The following is a 21459-nucleotide window of genomic DNA, read 5'->3' as shown; positions in this document are numbered from 1 at the left end:
TTTTTATAAAGTGTATCTAAAGGTTTTGAAAGCAAAGACAGATGCTAGCACTTCTTTTTTTCATCTCATTTTGGGCCTTAGATATTTAAATGCTGAAATTCCTTCCTACTTGTCAAGTGGCTTTTTGGTGTAATAATATCTGTTTCTGAACTTAATCCCTGAGAGCAGAGCAATAAGCTCTCAACTAACTGGTGCTATGATGAGCCTGATGACCTTTGGTAACAAGTTTTATAATCGTGGTGTTTGCTGCAATTATTTTTTCAGTGACTTCCCTGAGAAATAGAGAAATATTATAGTGCTGTAGGTGTTTTTAGCTTTCTCTCTAGGCTTACGAGTGAAAAAGTGTATTAAAATAAGCTTTTGTAGTGCAGACAGAAAATCAATTATTCTCATGAGAAATTTTGCCTTATGACTCTCCTTTTTTTTTATTCCAAACCTGAATGTACTTAATTCAAAGGGCCATTATAGCAGCAATAATAAACTAGTGAAGGTCACTAAAAAGATAAACGGCGTCTTAAAGGTTGTGTTTAATAGGGGATTTAAAAGTTTTGGTACTGTTTACGATGTTGTTAGCATCAGTCCAATGTGTTAGAGTCCGATTTCAGTTTGCCTGACTAACCCAGTGCTTTCTAAAATGTTTCAGCAGTTATCTAACCAGTCTCTTTAAAAACCTGTATGTAATAAAGCACAAGCGTTCAGATGTTCAGGAGAGGCAGGTTTTAGAAAGGTCCCTAGGAAAAAAAAGGCTTATATTGCTTTAAAAAACATATGAAGCCTGGGAGAGAGTTTAGAGCAAGCAAGAGCACTATGGTGTTGACAGCTTTATATCCCTGTTGGGTAACATTCACTTACTAGAATTGGCGTCTCCTCTCAGTTAGTAATTCACTCCATAAGGATTAAAAAAAAAAAAAAGGATGATTAATGGCTAGGAAACGTATATTTACAAAATTGTTGATTGCAGTTCATGAACCTGTTTGTGTATGAGTGGATGTGCTTATATATATGTATGCGCTGATTTTGAAGAGCATAGAAAATGAGCATCAAAAGCCTCTGAATACAACTTAAAATGCCAGTGTGCAAAATGAGCTGTTTTGAAGTTTGGTTTTGCTGAAATAGAAACGTAGAACCAAAATATAGCCAAGAGAACATGTTCAAATTTGGAGCAGGAAATGATTGCAAAAAATTTTCTGGTTAGATTAGTTTCATGCAGTCTGATAGTAATGCGTTCTTATTCATGAAAGCGTTAAAATGTGTGATTTAATTTAGAGAATGTTAACAGAGGAGAAAACTTTCAGACAATTGAAACTGAGTGGTATGATCGGTAGCTGTGGTTACCGTGCTCGTACAAACTCACATGCACTAGAAATCAGATGCAGTGACTCTTCGGAGCACTGCTGCTGATTGCTGTAAGCCCTGTAAAGTTCTGATGTACCGCGGTCTTGTCTGCTTAGGTGTAGTTAGAAATCTGGTTTAATATGTCTCTGGGGCGACAGAAATGCTGACTGAGGATGGTTGAAGAGCTGTTTCTCAAAATCCATTCTGAATATTTCTGCAAAGGTGTCACAGGGTTTGTGCTACCTTTTATATATTTTACAAGGACTTAAAGTACTTTACTGGAGGGAAAATCCACGCCTGTGCAGACGAAGAGTACAGCTTGATCAAATTTGCTCCTTCGTTCTAAGCGGTTAGTTAACCTTAAGCTCTAAATGGCATCCTGAAGGGAGTAAGGAAGCATGTTTCACTTGTCCTTACGAATTGAGTAAAGTGAAAGGTTAAGTTTTAGATAGTCTTCCTGCCTGGATCCTGGATGAAGAATATCTTCCTGCTGCCTGAAAAAAGTACGCAGCAAGATCCAAAAACGGGAAAGCCGCAAATCCTTCTTAGTTCAGGAAACAGCAGTATGTGAACGTATTTTATGTTTTATATGTTGCAAAAGAGTTGGAAAATGTTGCCTTGTACTTTGATATAATTCAATAGGGATTATGAAGAAATGTAAATTCTTGGATTTTACGTGTTTCTGATACATAAGGAGGAAGAGGCTTCTAATTAAACAGGAACAGTAAGAAAAGCAAGACAGTGGTTTCTTTTTCATGCCTGATGGCTAAAAATGTGTTTCTGGTCTTTTTGCTGATTTCCACCCCCACCTCCCTTTTCCAATCAGATTATGTCATGTAAATAGAATAAACAGAGCAGTCACTCCTGAGGAGTCATGTAGTGTATCAGCTGTATTTTTGCTGAGGTAGAAAAAATAGTCTTTCTTTATGTGTTTTCAGTACTTGGTCTGTTATTAAAATAAAGACACAGTTGGTTAAAATATACGTCCCATTGAACATACGCATTAAATAGAATATAGGGTATCCACCCATTCGGTGACCTAGGCATAATTTGATGTTTAGAGTAATTTTGGAACTCTAAGTTGCATCTGCAGAAAGCCACTGACAATTTCGAATTCAAGATTTAAGATTTAGCTGCAGTGAGATTTTATTTTTTCCCACAACAATTCCTAAGTGTGTCGAGTCATCTCCCCGCTTCCTCCCCACCCCATGTCCATGGCCACGTTATTTAACTGGATGCTATTATTCTCATCGTGGACTAAAGGAAAGAAAAAGAAACCAGCATCTTTGAAAAAGCCAATGTTAATTCTCCCCCCGTGCCTTTATAAATTGGGTCCTGCTTTTTTTTTTTGTTTTCCTGGGGTAGAACAAAATATATTCACTACCAATTATTTATAGTGCAATTGTTTGAAAATGCCCATTAAGGTGAGTCTGTGAGTGGCTCCCCAAATTGTTTTATGCCTGAAGAAGATGGCAAAATCGTATTAAAAACTATAAAGATGCCAGTGAGGAAATGTGTTTTCAAGAAATTAAATAGCGACATATTTCTCACTCAGAATTTAGGTGGATTCAGACATCGAAGGAAGAAAAGCAGTATTAAGCTTTTATTGTTACGAGTAAACACTTAAAGGTGAGGTGTGAAGATTCCTAAATACTTAATTTTGGGGAGTCTCTGTATTTTATTTAAATTATTTTACTGTACTGATTATTTTATCTGGATTTAAAAGTAGAAAAAACCTGGCATAATGTAATTGTAATCAAGTCATCATTTCAACAGACAGCTATGTCATATTCAAAATTCCCAGTTTGTAGCACAGACTTTCAGATGGTATCAGTTACTTTAAAATACCTCTGAAAGTGTTTAATACTCTTCGTGGAAATGTTAGTCTGAATATTTGTTTTTGCAGTTACTTTCTATCATTGCTGTTTTCCTTAAAGCTGTCTGTGTGCAATGAGGAGGAAAAGGGCCACAATGGTGATTTGGAGCTTAAATAAAGTACTTGGGCCAGTAAGGTTTTTGTCATTCCCATTGACACAGAGGATGGTAATACAATGTGGCATCTATGATGTTGTAAAATGAAGACAGGTTTACTGCAGTCATGTATTTATATTTGCCAAACAGCTGTGTGACCTGTTTAGGAAAATTCTTATTTTTGTGATCGAGCAGTCCCCAACCTGCTTTTAAATCTTATTTTTAAACTTTTCAAAATAACTGAAAAATCTGTAAAACTTTGGAAGATTTTATTTCGAATCCCTAATTGCAAGGCATAGATAAGTTAGGCCTTTAATTACCATCCCTTATAATTTAGTTAAATTAGTAACTATTGCTGTGTTTTAGGATTAAAGGCCCAGATTTTCAAGGTATAAAGTATTACCAAGTCCCTTTGAATTGATACGATGGGGGTTTGTTCAAGATAACCTGTGCCTTATTCAAACTCTGTAAGTACTGGACAAGCGTGCTCTCCTTTTGAAGCTCAGAGTGGTTTTGAAACCAGCCTGCTGTGCTGAACAAGGAACTGATGCCCTTTCTAGCCTAGAAAAAACTGTCTTGTGATAATTGGTTCCTACTGCACGAAATGTCCTGGGTCAGCTGCATCGGTCCCCACAATGACATGTGTCACTAATGCAGATGCAAGGAATAGTCACAGCAGACAAAAGGCAGCTGAGTATTTGATGGCTTTTGAGAAATGTTTTCTAGCCTCTAGACATACAAAAAAAAAATTGCCCTCCGACAAGCTTTGTACTTGTTGCAGAATGCTCATGAGCGACATCTCTGCTGAGGGTTCCATACAAATGAGTTTACATTGATTAGTGGTACGCAAGGCAGAAAATACGCTTTGCCATTTAATTCGGGGGAAATTGTTAGCACATCTAGCTGAGGTTCTGGTGGCCATTCACAAGTGTTGACTGCTTTAATGCATGATACGTTCTCAGCCAGCAAGTCATGTTGTCCATATTATTGCAGTTCTATACTTAGGAATTTGGGTTTTTTTCCTTAGTTCCTATGCTTTGTACCAAAGCACATACTGCAGCTGTTTTGTGTGCTTTGTCCCTGTCTTCATTTGTATTCATCCAAATACTAGTAAGGGGAAAATACTGAATTTCATACATCCAATTTTATTTCCTTCATTTTAGGGAACTTTTAAAAAAAACCATGAACTAGTATTTTAAGTTGTTTTTAATTTGTAAATACCTGTACTAACTCTGCTGGTATCCCCTGAAGATTTACAAACATACCAAGATGTCAGCATTTGTCTATTAGCAATTTAAGGCTGCTGGCATTGTGAAACCCTTAGAAACAATGTTTGGAAGTTGGTGGGTTTTTGTTTTATTTTGTTTGGGTTTATTTTTAGTATAATTCTTGCTCTGATTTTTAAAGATGTGAACCATTGATGTTGCTAATATCTAAGGACTTATGTAAAACCTCCTTGTAGGACGCATTTCCACTTGGAATAAGGCTGCACAAATAATTCACAGAATTGCTTAGAGATGAAGTGAGAGCCCTGCACTGCTAATATCGAAAGCTGGGCAGAGATGTTGTGTCTGAACTCAAGATATATTTTCAATTTCCTGGCAAATGCTGAATGGTTATTGATGTTACATGCAGCAATGTTAGGAAAAAGAGATTGTCGTTATTTGTAGAAGGGAAGGGAACAGGAAGAACTCGAGGAAAATAGACAGGTAGCTCTAGATAGAGTTTAAGCACATGACTTGTTTTATAAATAGAAAATTACCTAATAGTAAAAATTGTCAGTCATTTTGCTCTAAGTGATGTTCTTGTATTAGACGGACATGCAATATTAAACAGTCTGAGCACAACTGTACCTTGTTAGTAGCAATGTCAGCAAGGTAAAACAGCTCAGAAAGAGATTAATAAAAATAACCTGTCAGACTATATTTTATATGAAGCTGCAGCATCTCCTGAGATAACCATACTCCCACTGCATTTTCAGAGTGCAGTAGAAATGTCTTCCACTCAAATATGCTCCTTCCTTATTTGTTCCCCAAAGACACACGCTGAGATGAAAAGGCACTCTATTGACAGCAGATCTTTTCAAAAGTACTAAATCTGGCAAGAAATGTTGTGAGGGGAGTTTCTTGTATGAAACCCCATGATTTGTATCGCTGCATACAGCCACAAGGTTACTTTCTCTCTCCCTTACATTCTGTTCTACTTGTATAATGTTGAGAAGCGGATGGATTAGTCTGTCTTTACTTGCGTATCGCCGACACTTCGCTCCCTAGAAGTTGCTGACTTTGTCTGCGTTTGGATGGAAACTTCAGCTAAGTGAGGAAACTCACATAGAAGTATTTACCATCCTTAATCTAAACTCACAGAAAGTGTTTTGTCATAAATTTACTTGTCAGGCATATATTGGAAATGAAGCGTGTAATTTTCAAAACTATAACCAGGCTATTTTTTGAGAGTCATATAAATTCATATTTTGTGCATATTTTGGTTTATATGCATTTCCATTATTTATATATTAAAATTAGATGTGCACAGTTTCCAGCCTTATTATTTTGAGTGGTTATTAAGAAATGTAGTTATAAATTATGAGTTATACAATACTTTGGAGTAAAAGGTGATTTTCATAATGTCTCTTCCCAACTTACAAATAACTTTTTTGCCATAATACAAACATGCTAGCAGAGCAACATGATAGATGTCTCTTTAAGTATCGTAGTAAAAGAAAATGACTTGTATTCAGAGGCTGTGGATAGTTTATGTTGTTTTGGACCCATTTCCCAAGCAGTGATCGAAAACAGATTACAATAACAATTATACAGTCAGAAGATGCAATATCCATTTCTGTTTTAATTGAGTGAAAGAATAATAAAAACATCATTAAGAAAAATGAGGTGGACCTGTCATACACTCCACCAATTTTTAGGCTTAGAGAAAATGCAGAGTAACAGAAGTGTGGGCTTTTTTATTTTATTTTTTAAATTTTTTTTTTTTTTTTTTAAGCAGAGTTTGCTGCTAAAGCTAGAAGTCTGGATGGTAGACTTCATATGGGCTCCTGTGAGCAAGTATGTAGTAAGAAGACGTGCTGCTTGACAGTAAAGCTCAAATTAGGCATTATCTGAGTGTCTGAGTTTGGCATAATAATGAGTGTAATGTTGCTGTCATTGGTTTGAACTGTCCTGATAATATTAATATGATCACGGTGTCAAACTTGACCTGCCAAATAGATGAGCTCAGAGAATGCCATGGATAGGTAGAAAGTAGTAAGAATGACTTCTTTCTCCTTCAGAATGTAAAGCTGTGCTACTTTATGGTTTGGGGTTTTTTTCCCCATTACTTTTGCCTCTCGAAATCTGAGGATGTGTATGCCAAAAAGAATACTCGGTCTCTTAAGCCAGCGCTGACTGGGGACTGACTCTTCTGTCAGTCTTTAGCTACCTCACCATCTTGGTCTACTGATTAAAACCCTATGGAGGGAAAGACCCCGTGCTGGGTGGCACTGTGGCTGTGTTCTTGAGAAGAGACCTGGCTGTAGTTGAGGGCCCGAAGCTGAGGGAAGCTGGCTCTCCATTTTCTCTGAAGCTGAGTCCTAAAGCTGTAAGCAGAAATGTCCGTTCTGCCATACCATACGTTGAGAGAGATCGATCCTCTCTACGGTAGCCTTGGTTCTAGTCGTGTACCATGCCGCTTTATAAATCAACATTTGGAATGGCATCTGAAAGTGAACCGGGAGCCAGTTCAGCCTTTGGAGAGCAGATGTAATCTGCTTTCTTTGGCTAACACCTCTCAGCAAGCACATGCATTTGCACTAGCAGAAGTATCTGATTCTCCAGGGTAGCTCTGTGTATGTAATGTTGTGGCAATTCAGCCTGTTGAGCCCCAGAAGCATGGAATGCTGACTTTTAGCAAGTGGATCCACACGCAGTAGGTCCGTCTGTAGGTGGGTCCTTTCCACTTTCTCCCTAAAATACTGCTAACTGGCTGAACAAAGTAAGTGTATACCTGAGAAAGAGGATGTACCTGTTAACTCTTGTTCTTTGACCTCTTGACTTGTTTGGTAAAGATGTGGTAGTTATTAAAAGCTGTTAGGCTAATGTGACCTGCTGGCTGATAAAAGGTAAATGTTCCTAACAGAATGATGTTCAGATGGATAGCTGTCAAATGTGTGATCTTGTCTTTGTGAAAATGGGGAGTGTTTCCCTCGCAGCTCTTGATCTTCTGTCCTTGAAAAAGAAAGAATACCAGAGAATGCCACTCAGAACTTGCTCTCTCTCTGCAGGGGTATGGGGTGTGGAAGATGTGAGTTGTGAGAAAGGACCAAGCCCCAGATGCCAGTTCCTGGCCCATAACGGGCCATGGGTGCAGGCTGTCTGAAGACACTCTGCATATTGAATGGTGAAAAAGGAGACAGAGGGAGAAGTTAGCTGCTTTCTAGTGAACCAAGTCACACAGTGGCTTCTGCTCTTTCTTGGTTGCGGTTCTCTCCTCCATTCATTTTCCCACTGATGATCTGATGAAGATTTCTGTGGTCTCCTTATACCAGAAGAATACCATCTAGTAATGATGTTGCCATAGCAGTAGCTGAACCCTTGCTGAAAGCGTAGGAGGATGAAGGGCTCCATCAGCAATCATTGAGTTTGATGACATTTATTCTGAGGCAGTGTTTAATGTGGCTTGTCCTATTGTGTGCATACTTGTAACTTTTGCCCGTAACCAGCTCTGCCGTATCTGTTGATGTTGTCACTTAGAAATGAGGTTTTCTAATGCTGCCAGTATTTAAAAGACATGAGGGAAAGCGGCAATGATTACAATGGTTACAGATCCTTTCAGCTTGTCTTACAGCTGGAGCCTGCCATTAGGCTGGAAGATAGAGATGTAGGTGCAGTAGCTACGTTAGACTCTCCATCAGCTCTTTATGTGGTAACATGAAGGAGGGGCGATATGATTTCTTTTTCTTGCCAGGGGGGTGGTTCACAGAGGAATGGACATAAAGAAGAAAAGAGCTTGCTGGTGGGTCCCAGTGGAGATCCCAAAACAGGCCTGAGTGTGGTACGCAGCTCTGCTCCAGAAATAAAACCTCAAACCAGCTACAAAAGCTCTTCCGTTACATTCCAGGGGACTTATCCCAGTACCAGGAGACTAGTTAATAGAACCTTCATTAAAATGGTTTTGCTAGAAGATTTTTTTTTTTTTTTTTTTTGCTTTAAAAATTACATAACATGGTGGATCTGCTAGCACCACCGAAGTTAAGGGCTTATTAGTGGTTCCAGTTTTCAGGGTTTAAAAATGTTGGTCATTAAAATTAATTCTGGCTGGATCTTGGCTTAGAGAGTCTTAGCCCCTTAGGCGAGTTTTGTTACATAGTTAAGAGAAGAACAACAGAAAGCAATCCCTCAAACTAAAAACTCCTCCCGAACCCTAAACTTGTTTTGAAGTTACAGAACCCAAAACCTAAAACTTATAGGAAATTAATGGCTTAAGATGATTTTTAAAAAAACCCACCAGTTTAATTTAAAAATGTTTCCTTCACTGGTTTCGAGTAAAATGAGTGTATTTTCCACTAGTTCATATTATAAAGTACTGCTGTGGGGTATTTTTTCTTCGTTTTTTAACTGCGAAACAAGTTGAAGCAACTGAACTGTTTTACTTAGGAAAAATGTAGCTTTCGTGTCTTCACCATTGCCTTTTGACGTGAACGGTTGGACTCAGTGATCTTTAGAGTCCTTTCCAACCTGCACGATTCCATGATTGGGTTCTATGAATTGGGAAACCTGCATGTGGTTCTGGCTGAGGGCATGGTGCTGGTATCGCCAGAGGCGATGCTGCAGGTCTGGGGGGGCTGGCAGGGGAAGCTGAGCTTTCTGCTAGAGCAGCAGGGACAGCTGTTTGTGCTGCCTTCTGACTCAGGCTCCCTTAAAGCCCTGTTTTGAGGTTACCATTTGCTCTCCCTTGTCACTCATTTAGGTGGAGAGCTGGAAGTGCTTTATTTTCCTGTTTAATTGCTCTTCCCTCCTGGCTGCCCTGTGCGTGGCCATCCCTGGGTTCACTGGGTGGCACAAAGCCCCAGTGGCTGCTCTCTTTCTTGCCCTTTGAATCCAACCAGTGTGACAGATTTGAAGTTTGGGTTGAGTTAGTGCAACTAGTTTAGCAAAGGGGGTTGGTTACCAGAAGCAGCTGATCCACTTTGACTAAGAAAAGGCCTCATCTCCCATGAGTAAAAACACTTCTGTCCCAGGCACGCAGCTGGAGAGGCTGTGTTAGAGGTAAATGCTCCGTATCCCTTCTCAATTTCCCACTTCTCATTTGTCTCAGCACATGCTCTGAATATGGCTTTTCTTTTATGCTGTTTTTTTTGAGAAACTCAAGTATTATCAAATCAAGTTACGAGTTTCATAATATGTTTCTGTGGTGGAATAGCTGCCTGGAATATTTTGTCTTAAACAGTAAAGCTGTTATTTCAGCTAGGAGAAGGATTCCTTGGCTAGTTAAGCTGTCAGAAGCAGGGGACGTCTGCAGAGATGTTAGTGACTTCTTTATAAGATTTCCTGAGATCTGGGATAGTTGTGATGGTTTGGAGACTGAAGCCACAGAAAGGACTGGAAGCTAAAGAAGGATGTAAATAATATCTTGTGGTTTGCATTCACCATTGGCTAAAATATAATATGTAGAAATGCATTTCCTGCCTCCAGATTTATTGAATATGTAAAGCCAGAAAAAATAACGGAGGAGGAGGAGAAAGATATTGTCCTTAGTTTTACTTCCTCTGGCCCTCCTAAGAAGAAAATTCTACAATGTAATGTTACTAAGATGATTTTGTTTCTTTGGCAAACGTTGTATTAAAATCATCTGTGGACTGAGCTCTTCTTTACCAAATTACATCCTGGAACAAATTATTTGCAATGGGCTTGTAAACCCATGAAGAGTAGGAGTTTAAGAGCATCGCATTACTGGTTATATGCAAAATGAGATATCTCACGTTTTGTCTAGAACACACGGGAGAGCAGAGGATTAGCAGGAAGTAAGGTCCTTGTTTTTAAACAAAACCTTTTGCTATAATGAGGTGCTTGACGCTTTTGTTTTGCATAGGATTGTATGGTTGCAAAGATCCTGATACGGTCTCCTGTATTCGACACAGAGATTTCCCGCTGGCCGCCTGTCAGTGTGCACACACAGCTTTCTTCACGTGGTTCCGAGTGGTTAGTGACAAACAACTGCAAAGTCATTCCTCCAGTCCCCATTAAAAAAGATTTACAGTGAAAGAATTCTCAGCCTCATAATGAGACTGTTGTAAGCTGGTGCTCGATACGTAAAAGGCTGAAACACAGCCCATTTACCCAAACCAAGCATTTATTGTAAATAAGTTAAGTACCGACAGCTTATATTCTGTCCGATTTAATTATATTTATAATTTATGGAGTAGCTTGAAAGTGAACCTTAATGGACATGACTAGCCCTTTGCTGAAATATGTGAGCTCTGTCTCTTCCTCCTCACCGAATTGCAGTGGCATAGGTTGAACCTGGGATCTGCTTTAAGCCTGATCCCTCTTGAGTGGGAATAGTCATGTCTGTGTGGCACTGTGGAAACGGCACAGTTGTGCCTGTTCAGCATGGCATTGCGTATCCTGTATCTGCAGCCCTCAGCTGGGCTCTGCAGGGTTTTTGGGGGAAGATCTCACATCACCACCAGTTATAGCTACACTTTGGTTTAAATCAGAATGATGTTGAGATCAGAACAAAAACCTGATTTTTCAAATACTATTTGGTGTCCTTCCCCTTAGGAAAAAGAAAAAAACCTCAAGCAACATTTTGGAATGCTGTTGATCTTTTCTCATTATGAATTTATCTTCTCTCGTTATATGTGATCTTAAAGGTCTTTTCCAACCAAAATGATTCTATGATTCTATGTTTTTTTCAGCTAGTTGAGTCTTAAATAGAAACCTCGTGTTTATTAGCATACGCACTGGGTTTTCATTTCGGATCACTTCGGGATTTGCAGTTTAAGCTGCCTTGAAGAAGTGGCACACTGAAGCTTTGAAGCTTCACCTGTTTTTCTGGGTTTTTTTCTTGGTGGTGGTATTAAGTTTTTGAGAATAGAAGTCATGGATTTATATTGCACTAGGATGTAGGATGGCCATCTTTGGTGCAGAAATTCAGGTATTTCTGAATAACTGAAAGCTGTCAAACTGAATTGTTTTCTGCCTTTTCAATTAGAGCTGCAGGATGTGAGGAGGAGAACTGGCAAACCTCTCCTGTGCCGCATGGACGCTGATTTCTGCCTTTTAAAACAGTTTTCTCAATTCAGGTTCATTTTCCAAATTTGTTCAAGACATTGAGAGAGAGAGTTAAATACCAAATCGTTATACGTGAGGTCAGCTCTGGTGCAGCGCAAAGAGAAAGAAATAGCTGGACTGCTTTCCCTTCACTGCCTTTGCTGGGTAAAGCGCTCTTGCCTAGAGAAAAAAGCAGAAGCAGATTAGGTTCAGGAAATGTTTGTAGTTTGATTGCTTCCTGTGGTTATTGCCAGTTGTGGAAGCATGCTTTATTGTTAAATATATAGAATCTTTATCTAGAGAATTTCTAGATGACCCGTGCTTTCCTGATTGAGCTTCTAGTCTCAGTCGCAGGGTAAGGGTCTCATCTTAGAAGTCCAGCTGAAATTGCTCATAATTCAGTGTTTTCAGGTGTGATTGGGAATAAACCTTTGTGGATTCTGCTCTTGCTGTTACCTAGATTTCTTTCTTTCTTCCCCAACCCCACCCTGTGTTGGAAAGACAGGCTTAGAGAATAACCCACGTTACAGTTTCTGCTGGGGAAAATGTTTTCTGCATTCAGTAATGAAGGGTTTTCAGTAGTTTATGAATTTTCAAAGAAATGTCTCACTTTCTCAGCTCCCAACCATAGAAATGTGCTTTGTCTGTGAGGGAGGTTTCTCTGCGTGTGTGTCTGTGTTCTGTTTAAAAAACCCCACAACAACCAACAACAATACCTAAAAACCCAAAGCACAACAGCAACAACAAAAACTTTATTTTCCACTTTCTTCATTTGATAAAAATCTCTCCGCTGTAGAATGATTTCCTTTGGGTTTGACACCACCATTTGATCTCGGTTTTTAATAATTTTGGTGGGTTTCACTCCCAGAAGAAAACATGCTTGTGCTGTGAAGTATTCCCACTAGAAATGTGGGAAAACCTCATGTTACTCAGGGCTAAGAACTGGCTTCTTTATTAATTCCCTGCTAGACAACCCCTGTACAGTAAATCTTGCCATAACACCATGCTGTTGAAATTAATCAAGCTGATGTTTGGAAATTGTTCAAATTAGATTAAATTAAATAACACCTAGACGGGGCTTAAAACTTGTGCTGATGGAAACAGATTTTAATCTAAAAAGACACAAATTTTATTGTGCCTCTTCTTATTGGTTGATCTTTATCTTATACTTATTAGGACATGCAAGCGTTGCTGCCTATTTAATGGCTGGAGAGGTGGGTGGCTGGAATAGTTTAACATCCTCCTTTTCTTTCTGTATCCTTTTCTTTCTTGCGTTAGGTGCCAAATCTGTGATGGGTTACATGGAAGTAGACAATGCATAGAAGTTCAGTGTCGATAGTATCACCTTTATTACTTGCTTTAATGCATGCGCTGCACAAAGTATCATTTGCAAATGAACAAAAGAAACAGTGCAGGGCTTCTTAATACCTACTCTCTCTTGTCCTTCTAGTTGGTCATTGGAAATTTACAGCTTTTACTTAGAAATCTTACAACTGAAAATGTTTTCCAGGGAGCTGCATGGGTACATTTTAATAATACTTTTAACTGGCTTCAAGGCTTTTTTTGGGGGGCGGTGTAGGGGTAAAAATGTAATGTTTTATGCAGCAGGGTGTCCAGAGTTTTCACTTCTTGAATGAAATGGCTGTTTCTCTTTCCTTCATTTTTTACGAATGGATTGCTCCTTGGTGAAATAAAAATATAGCTTGAAATGGACACAGAGGAAAAAATGTGCATTTGGACACATTGATCTCTAATTACACATTTAATTGCTTCTTAATTTCTTTGCCCCTTAGAAGAGTCTCAGCAAAAAGTGGAACTATGTTTAGCAAGTCTTCTCTGTTTTTCCATGAAAGCAACAGCGGAGCTGAAATTCCATCTCTGATTTGTAATATATGTTACACAAAGTACCAGTCATTACTTACCATTCCGTTCTTCTGGGGAGTAGTGGGGACAGTTTTTCCCTGTTCTCTTCCATGGATTAGAAGGAATTCTTGGTGTGTGTGAATGTCCTTGTAAAAGCCTTAATGTAGATCTTGGTTTATGCTCCCCTAACATTTTATGCTGGTGCTCTATGGGGTCAAAGCTCTGTGAGAAGCACGAAAGAGCTGCTTGTAAGTCAGTTAAGTGAATTAACATCAAGGAGAAAAAGTCTTTTGTATAATTTGTGATCACTGTCAATGTCTTGTATGCATTCCAGTATTGTGTTCATCCTTTAGGGAAACAAATTGTTTCCTTTTTAGCCCTCAGATTACCCCTTGTTTTCTCCGTGTGTGAAAATCAGTGCCGTATGTCATCTACCATGAGCATCGTTCACTGCAGCATCTCTCTAAAGCTGAGAGAGCAAATGCACGGAAGCTCAGTGCAGAAGGGACCTGAGCCTTTTTTGTGCCTATGCATGGGAGACGGAGGATGACAGTAGCTCTGGCTGATCGGGCATTAGGGAAAGAGCTGGGAAGATTCAGGGTTTATGAGTAAGGCTGCCTTGCATTGCTGTAGCACTGCATGCGAGACTTCATTATGGATGCTTGGTCTCCTGCTCTTTGGATATTGCTCTGAGTTCTTCAACTGGAATGACAATGAGCAGTGACTAACTTGCATTGCTTTTCTGTAAGGGCCCTGTAGTGAGCTGGAGGTGTAATATATGCATCTAGGAGTAAGACATGGTGTATTTCAGTGTGTAAGGAGTATGTTGGCTTTTGGCTGCAGATGGTTTTTGCTTCAGATTCCAACGTACTGGAAGTATGTTAATTTATTTTCAGATAATATCAGGAAACAGGGAAGTTTGAGGCAATAAAGCCACTGGAGACATTATAGCTTAACTCTCCAATGCAAAGTAAAGGGCAAAGCAGATGGAACTTCCTTGGAGTGAGATTTACTTGGAAATAAGTTAGATTACTGTTGTTTTTCATTAAAATAGCATTGGTACTAAGATTCCAGGTGCTGTAGAGAGAGGCATGAGATTGGGTTAGCGATGGCAGATGTGGTAACCTGCCCTTTGCTCTCTGTTTTTAAGGTACTAATAGCAGCTTATCATCAGTTACTCTGGGTCACTGAGTTCAGAGATGTTTTTGCAAAAGCTGTTTCTGTAGCAGGGTCCTGACAAGCATGAGCAGCAGGAAGGGGCAGGAAAATCATCATGGGCAAGAGTCCTGTGAGTACTTCATGCCATCCATGAAGTGATGTTGTGTACGGCATCAGTTCTAGCATTTGAGATCCTGTTTGTACTGGGACACTAAATAACAAATGTGGAGAATAGGTTCAACTTCTGTGCTGAAAAGGTGGAAAGACTGTTGTGTGACAAGGAAAGCATCCAGCAGGAGGATAAAAATTGCTGTGGAATCCCTCTCATCTGTTTGTATTCATCTACTTTTTCTGCCTTGCCAAGTTGTAGTTTACACAACCGATATCACAGCCTCAGCAGTTGGCCAGGTATCTGACTCTTTTGTTAGGACATAAATAGCCCCATCAGAAGTGCTATGATGGGCTTAAGTTCAACAGGAGGGGAAGTGTGTTGCTTAGGGAGGTTAAATTTCATTTAAACTAGTTAAATGATTTACGAACAAAGAGAATTTATTTTTTAACCTTTGCTAGGAATAGACATTTTGTCACTGATTCCTGAGGAACAGGATCAGCCTCGCACTGTCTTTTCAGGAAAGCACCAAGAGAGTTTTTTTCACTAAGATTTTTACTTATTTCTTTTTTTTTAACACCGTGTGTTAAAATTTGGCTGCTTGAACTTGCAAAATGCATGTTTAACCCAGAATCAAGCAGTGATGAGGGAGAAGCATCAATGTGATGCCATAACCTACTTACACATTACTTCAGGATGTGTTTTAAAGCAAAGAACTGAAACACATCAACTGGATATCGTTGCTTGTATGTAGCTTCTGCTGCTGGCCTGCAGTTACAATGTCAGACTGGGAGCTGCTCCATGCTCGAAAGGTCTCTAAGTGAGAATTGTGTATCCAAAATATATTTTAAAGTGAACCTAGTCTCTGCAAATTCAAGACAAAGAGGATTTATGTCCCTCAGCATTTGTTACTGGTGTGACTGTGTGTATTTCAGGGTGGCTCCTCTGAAGGGATGTATAACTATTGTAGATACTGAAGGTACTGATAGAAGCTCTTGAAGATATTTAACTGTGTGGAAGGAGAACTGCAATGTGGCTTTCTTCTCTTTTTCGCCTTAAAGAAGTGCGTGGTCCAGGAATGCAGTGATTAGTGTCTGGCCTTTCGTAAATATGCTCAGTTATTCATAGTTGTTATCTACTGGAAATGGTTATATTTAATTCTGAAGAACAGAGGTTAGAGATGAATTTTCTGGCAGTATTACGAGCCTTAGATAGCACATTTGGAGAACTGCTTTAGGCTGAGATTTGTCTTTGCCCCAGTATTGCCCAGGTTATCTGGGAGCTAACAAACTGAATATAACAAATAAATAAATTTCTGTGACTGGAGGTAATGGTTTTTCCTTTGCCACCCCCTGACTACAGCCTGGCCTGTAGCAGGCGATGGAAATAGCCATGCAGTTCTGTAGGCTTTCTGTCTGCTCCATCTTCCCTCTGTGCATGCACTTCAAATACTGTAGGGCTGTTCCTGTAAATTGACTCATTTCTCTACTGTCTGTAGTATTGCATCCCTTTAAGTTCATGCCCCACGACTTATTGCCATAGATGACTTGATCCTGTAACCACAAAAGTAAATTTACAATGAAACAGAACAAAATTGAATCCAGACCACCCCCTGAGTTTTCCACTTCTGTGGTTCCTCCTCATCCTTGATCCTCTTTCGAAGAGAGCTGTTCTCACTCTCTTCATGCATGCAGTGGGAGAACAGCCACTTGCCTCTCTGGGTCTGCATGACGATCAGCTGCCAGCACAAGATAATCATTTTCAGTGAAATCAATGCAAAGATATTTCCTTGCGCAGCGAGAAGACTGGCCATGGTCTGAAAGTGTGCAAATAAGCCTATCTCAGCCAAGAACTGCATATGGGAGTAGCCTCTGCTGATTCCTCCATACACTGACTGAGGGGAGAGAAGCAGAAGTGGCATTCGTGTGTCAGGTTTTCATTATGGCTGAATGTGGAGCTCTGACCTGAAAGAACAGGGACATTCAAGGAACTGCAGAAAACTTCTGCAATGTTGAAAAGGTCTTATTAGGAAATCTTGTTCGTCCTCATGCTGACTGTGATTCTGTTCCTGAATTGTATTCTCTGGAGCTTTTAGTGTGGTTTTTAAATGAGTCAAGTGATGAGACTTCAGTATTTCCCTTGGAAAGAAAACAAAAGCTATCCCACAGGGAAGAAAGGCAGATTTCCACTTAAGATGAGCCTTCTAGGAGGTGTTTTAATTTACAGCTTTAACCAGAGATGTATGACACACTTGTTGTTCCTCTCTTACTGATGCTTTGCTTGCTTCTTTTTTTCCCCCCATCTAGGTTTGATGATTCCAGTCTTTTGTGTGGTGGAACAGTCGGACGCCTCTCTTGAATACGATAATCGAGAAGAACATGCTGAGTTCGTTCTGGTTCGCAAAGATGTGCTCTTTAGCCAGCTGGTGGAGACAGCGCTCCTGGCTCTGGGGTATTCCCACAGTTCTGCAGCTCAGGCACAAGGTATTCAATAAAGTTCTTTTCCCCCTTCCCTGCACTGGCAGAAGACAGCATCTGAGGTTATTCGATGTAAGGAGTAGGCAAGAAAAATGGTGGCAGATCTTGGGAGTGGTTATATCAGTTGTGTTGATTGCTTAATCTTAATCTAGGTGTACAACAAGCCCTACCTTGTTAGCTTGCCTAGAAAGCATTAGCTGCATCTTGCTGAAGTGTGAAATATGGTGATATTCATGACACACTTGTACGGGGCAGGTTGCTGCGTCAAGGAGGTCAGCACAGAAGAGCTGGATAGAATCTCTAGGTGTACAGCGAGATAGTATCTCATGTTTCTCTTTGTATCAGGGCCATTTTGAACAACATACTGTAGTCTTTCACTTTTAAAATTATACATTGTATATAATGGTTTTATATATATACGCTCTCTTTAGGGCCAGTATTTGTAGGGGTAAACATGCAGGCAGATTTCTGTGTTTTCACTTACCTACTATATTGCTGCAAAGCTCTATGTGAAGCTCTGTTCCCTTTGTGAAGCTCTAATTCTCTTCCACTTAGAGATGAATCTCCAGAAGCAGTGAAATCTTAAAATAAACAAACCTTTCCTCTCTCAACCCAAAATATCAGCTTGAAAAAAACAAACCTAAAATTCTAATCTTGAAGGAGATAGGCAGGAGGTAGTGGGTTAGGAAAAATCTTTCCAGAATGAACTTTCCATTTCAAGAGGCTTTTATACTAAACAGGTTATTTCAGTGCTTATTCTTTTGGATGAGAAGCCTGTAAATTTCAGTTTCATCTCCATGTCACCAGTAAAACCTGTGTGCATTTAGAATAGTGTAATAGAAGCTTTGCCTGGGGGTTTGGATTTTATCTATTGGTTTTAGTTAGTTTGTATAGCTAGCCATTTGAACGTGCAAACAGAGGGAGTAGCGATGATGTTGAATCCAGGAGTTCCAGGCAGTGGTTAATAGCACAGGCTCCTTGTACAAACTTCTTTCCAAGCAGAGTGATAATGATTTATTTCCTCTGTCAGCCTCTGCTCTGAGCGAGAGGCTCAGGTTCTTTACATAGGCAGAGCTCCCGCACATGTGTTTATTTACACAACAGGGTAGTAAAAGCTCTGCAAGAAGGTAGTTGTTTTGTTTTTTAATATGAAATGTTTCATGTCATTTTAGGGACACTTTTTTTCTAAATGTAAAAGGTCAGCATATCCCACTGTTTCCATCCTGGTGAGCCAGCCTCCTGTTTGACAGCGCTATCCATCTCAGTTAACACAGTTGCTCAATGTGTTGCGAGCTAACATGTGGAACGTGCTGCATTAGGTGGCTAAGATTTGATTCTTGGCACTTACAAAGGGGAATGGGCTTTGCAAGAAACCTGCTCCAAGGAGGTATGCCATTCGGTGCAGTGATCCACACTGGCTGAGCATCTCACTTGGGGGAACCTTGCTTTTGCAGCATCTCTCTGTTGTGAGAATAGCAAAGAGGAGAGACAGATTGACTCATGAAGGAAATCAGTGACCGTGCAGGGAGGAAACGGCCACTGCGTTTTTGAGCTACAGGCTTTGATAGTGAGCAGGTTCAGATCTGTCACTTGATGTGTCACTCGAATAACTCATCTAGAAAATAAAAGTTTAATCTCTAATTGTTGTAATTAGTCTGAAAGAAAAGACTTCGACATTTTTGTCTTTCAGGCAGCAATTACCTTCCACTAGAAAACATCAGATGGTGTAATACTTAGAAACAACAGAAAATGCCTTAAAGATCTGTCAGTTGGCAAATCTCCTACTTGGTCAGTTTAACTTACCTTCACAATGAAGGATCAGTCCTTCAGAGTCTTTTTTACATCCTGGACAAATACTGCAGGTCATGCTGATTTTAAGATGTGAAACTGAAGTATTATCTTGCTTCTGTGCTAGCTGTCTGCAAGCTGAGATGAGGTACAGGAAGAGAGAGTGAGCTAACAGATCTCTCAGATTGTTTAGATAAATGAGAAAACTTATATAATATTGGGCTATAATATGTCAACTGGGGTTGACAGAAGCATGCTGCTAAATTGTTGCTATAAGAATTTATTTAGGAACACAATTTTCTGATCTTAGAAGAGGAAAAAAAATAAAGCTATTTGCTTTATTCATTCTGGCCGTAGGAACAGCCTGCTTCTGTTCTAGTGCTTGGGATTAATTTCATTTAGCAATGTACATTGATAAACAGTCACTTAGTTCTTCTTCATGCTTTATGATCAGCTGAATTACAGGATCTGCATGAGAAGTTGAAGATCCTCAGGTGCATTTTTCAAAATGATAAACCTTTGAGCAACATGCTGTGCAAAACACGGACATGAGTAGGTGTCCCCATGTGCTCCAGGGACAAAGTAAATGCGAGCTTGTCAAAGCTGTTGTATTGTAAAGGCTGTCTAAGCTGTAATGTAGCATGTAATAATTGTCACCTTTTGAGTTGAGAAAGTGTTTCATTTCGCCCCCCTCTTGTTTTGGATGACTGAGAGGAGTAGCAATGTTCATCTTGTGGGAAACATCTTGCCTTTGCCTGTTCCTTTTAGAACAGGGTCTCCAGTGGCAGATAAAAGAGCTAGTTGTGGGGGAAAAGAGGAGTTCTGGCAGCAGAGAGAATTGCTGTGCGATTTCACACCGCCTTCGCTGCGGTTCACCATGGCACTTCTACAGCCCTGCTGAGGCTCGAGCAGGCGGTGTGCGCCTCGCTGCGGGGCCCTGCCTTCCACTTGCCAGCGGTACAGCAATACAGCAGAGCCTGGGTGCCAGAAAGGAGACGTCGCACAGAGGGGTGGGTGCTGCGTTACCTCCCTGAAGGGTCTGTGTGCCCCAAAGGGGCAGTGCCGCGGGGCTCCCTGCCTGGGCAGCAGCAGAGCTGCAGAGCTCTCCAAGGAGGTGATGCTGTTGTGTGAGCATATGAGCTGCAGGCTGCACACACTGCTGCCACCTGGCCTGAAGCCTCACAGACCAACTGATGGCCACTTAGCTTATCATGGCGAATTTTTAGTCCTGTTCATTAGGTAAATTGAGAGAAATTTTAGCATAAACGATCCTGAGACAAACATCTATCAGGACGTATACATGAAGGTGGCCCCATGCCTCACTGGAAGAAGCTCTTTATTCCCACACAGTTTGGGCAGGACACATTTATTCCACAAACAGCTGGTTGTGAACATTTTTTGTTGATGGTGGCGAGAGCAGAGACTTTTCCAGCGAGTGCTGCCCCCGTGAAACTTCCCTTTTCTGACAGGAGCTGTGAAAAGTCTTCTGGAACAGCATGGGAATTCGTTAACAGCTTGGCACTGGGGTGTGAAAGTTGGTGGTGTGAATGGCAACAAAGGTTTAATAAACATTTATGTATTTTTCTTTCATCACTTGAGTCTACACCTGACACTAGGGAACCTGCTACATGTGCCTTCCGGAGAGGAAGAGAGTCATGCTTTAAAGGGGCACCTGTTCTATGTGTAGTTTAATAAAATTTACATGCGCTGATGCAATTTTACTTTATTTTTTTTTTTTTTTGTGGGTGAGGTATTCTAATTGGGCTATGCAAGAGAAGGGGACTAGTAGGGGCTACATACAGTACGTAGTGCTGAGTGCTGGGACCAAAGCAGTATCAAAGTAGCTGCAATCTGGAGTACCCTGTGTGCAGTCCTTCGGTTTTGGGACCTGCTGCGAAAGCTGATTCCCTCCTCAGTGTAGGGTGGAGGAAGAGCAGCGCTAGTTTGGTTTTAGCAAGTTCTACTTTCTTTATATGAAAAAGAAAATAGTGTGATTTCTTGTGGATGTATGTATATATGTTTTTTTTCTTTTGACCAGTTCCTTGTTAGCTTTTGTGAGAGTATATGCAGAACCGGCGTACATTGTCTGCAAAAGCTTGCAAAGCTGAGTAGGCCATTGAAATGGAGTTTGCCTTCTCCCCCCAGGTGCTTCTGCTAAGTGTGTTGGCAGGGGACTGGAGTCAAGGAGTGCCTGCCTTGACTGCTGTCTCTGGGCAGTCCAAGTAGTTGCTTGGATTAGTTGCTGTGTGTGGCCACCACAAGAAAAGGGGTATGCACAAGAGTGAAATGGTGCTGAGATGCCAAGTGGAGCAGAAGGAGGGGTAAGAAAATAGTGGAGAGAAGTTAACACCGAGCAAAAGAAACAGTAAATCTTTCCCATCCCTGTCACTCTAGAGATTGCCAAGCCCTAATTCTTGAGCAATGTATTGCCAGGAGCTGAGCCATTGCAAGAGGCAATGCCTTGCATTAATGCCTTGGAGGCCTCTCGTCA

At 40.4% G+C, this 21459-nt stretch overlaps 1 protein-coding gene across 3 annotated transcripts in view; it reads left to right on the top strand.

Moving 5' to 3' along the window:
- Positions 1 to 21459, top strand: part of SATB2 (SATB homeobox 2) — a 130047-nt gene that overhangs the window by 3939 nt on the left and 104649 nt on the right. For 2 of the 3 annotated variants that reach the window (XM_030487469.2, XM_030487471.1), the window contains one exon: positions 17010 to 17186. In XM_030487469.2, coding sequence (XP_030343329.1) covers positions 17010 to 17186 — 177 coding nt within the window. Of the gene's footprint in view, positions 1 to 16769; positions 16914 to 17009; positions 17187 to 21459 lie in introns of those variants that run through there. The other variant, XM_030487470.1, reaches the window with a different exon arrangement.

The sequence above is a fragment of the Strigops habroptila genome, chromosome 5, assembly GCF_004027225.2.
Source record: "Strigops habroptila isolate Jane chromosome 5, bStrHab1.2.pri, whole genome shotgun sequence".
In the NCBI taxonomy this organism is placed as follows: domain Eukaryota; kingdom Metazoa; phylum Chordata; class Aves; order Psittaciformes; family Psittacidae; genus Strigops; species Strigops habroptila.
Note: the sequence above shows the minus strand (reverse complement) of the source record. Positions and strands in the feature narration are given on the sequence as shown.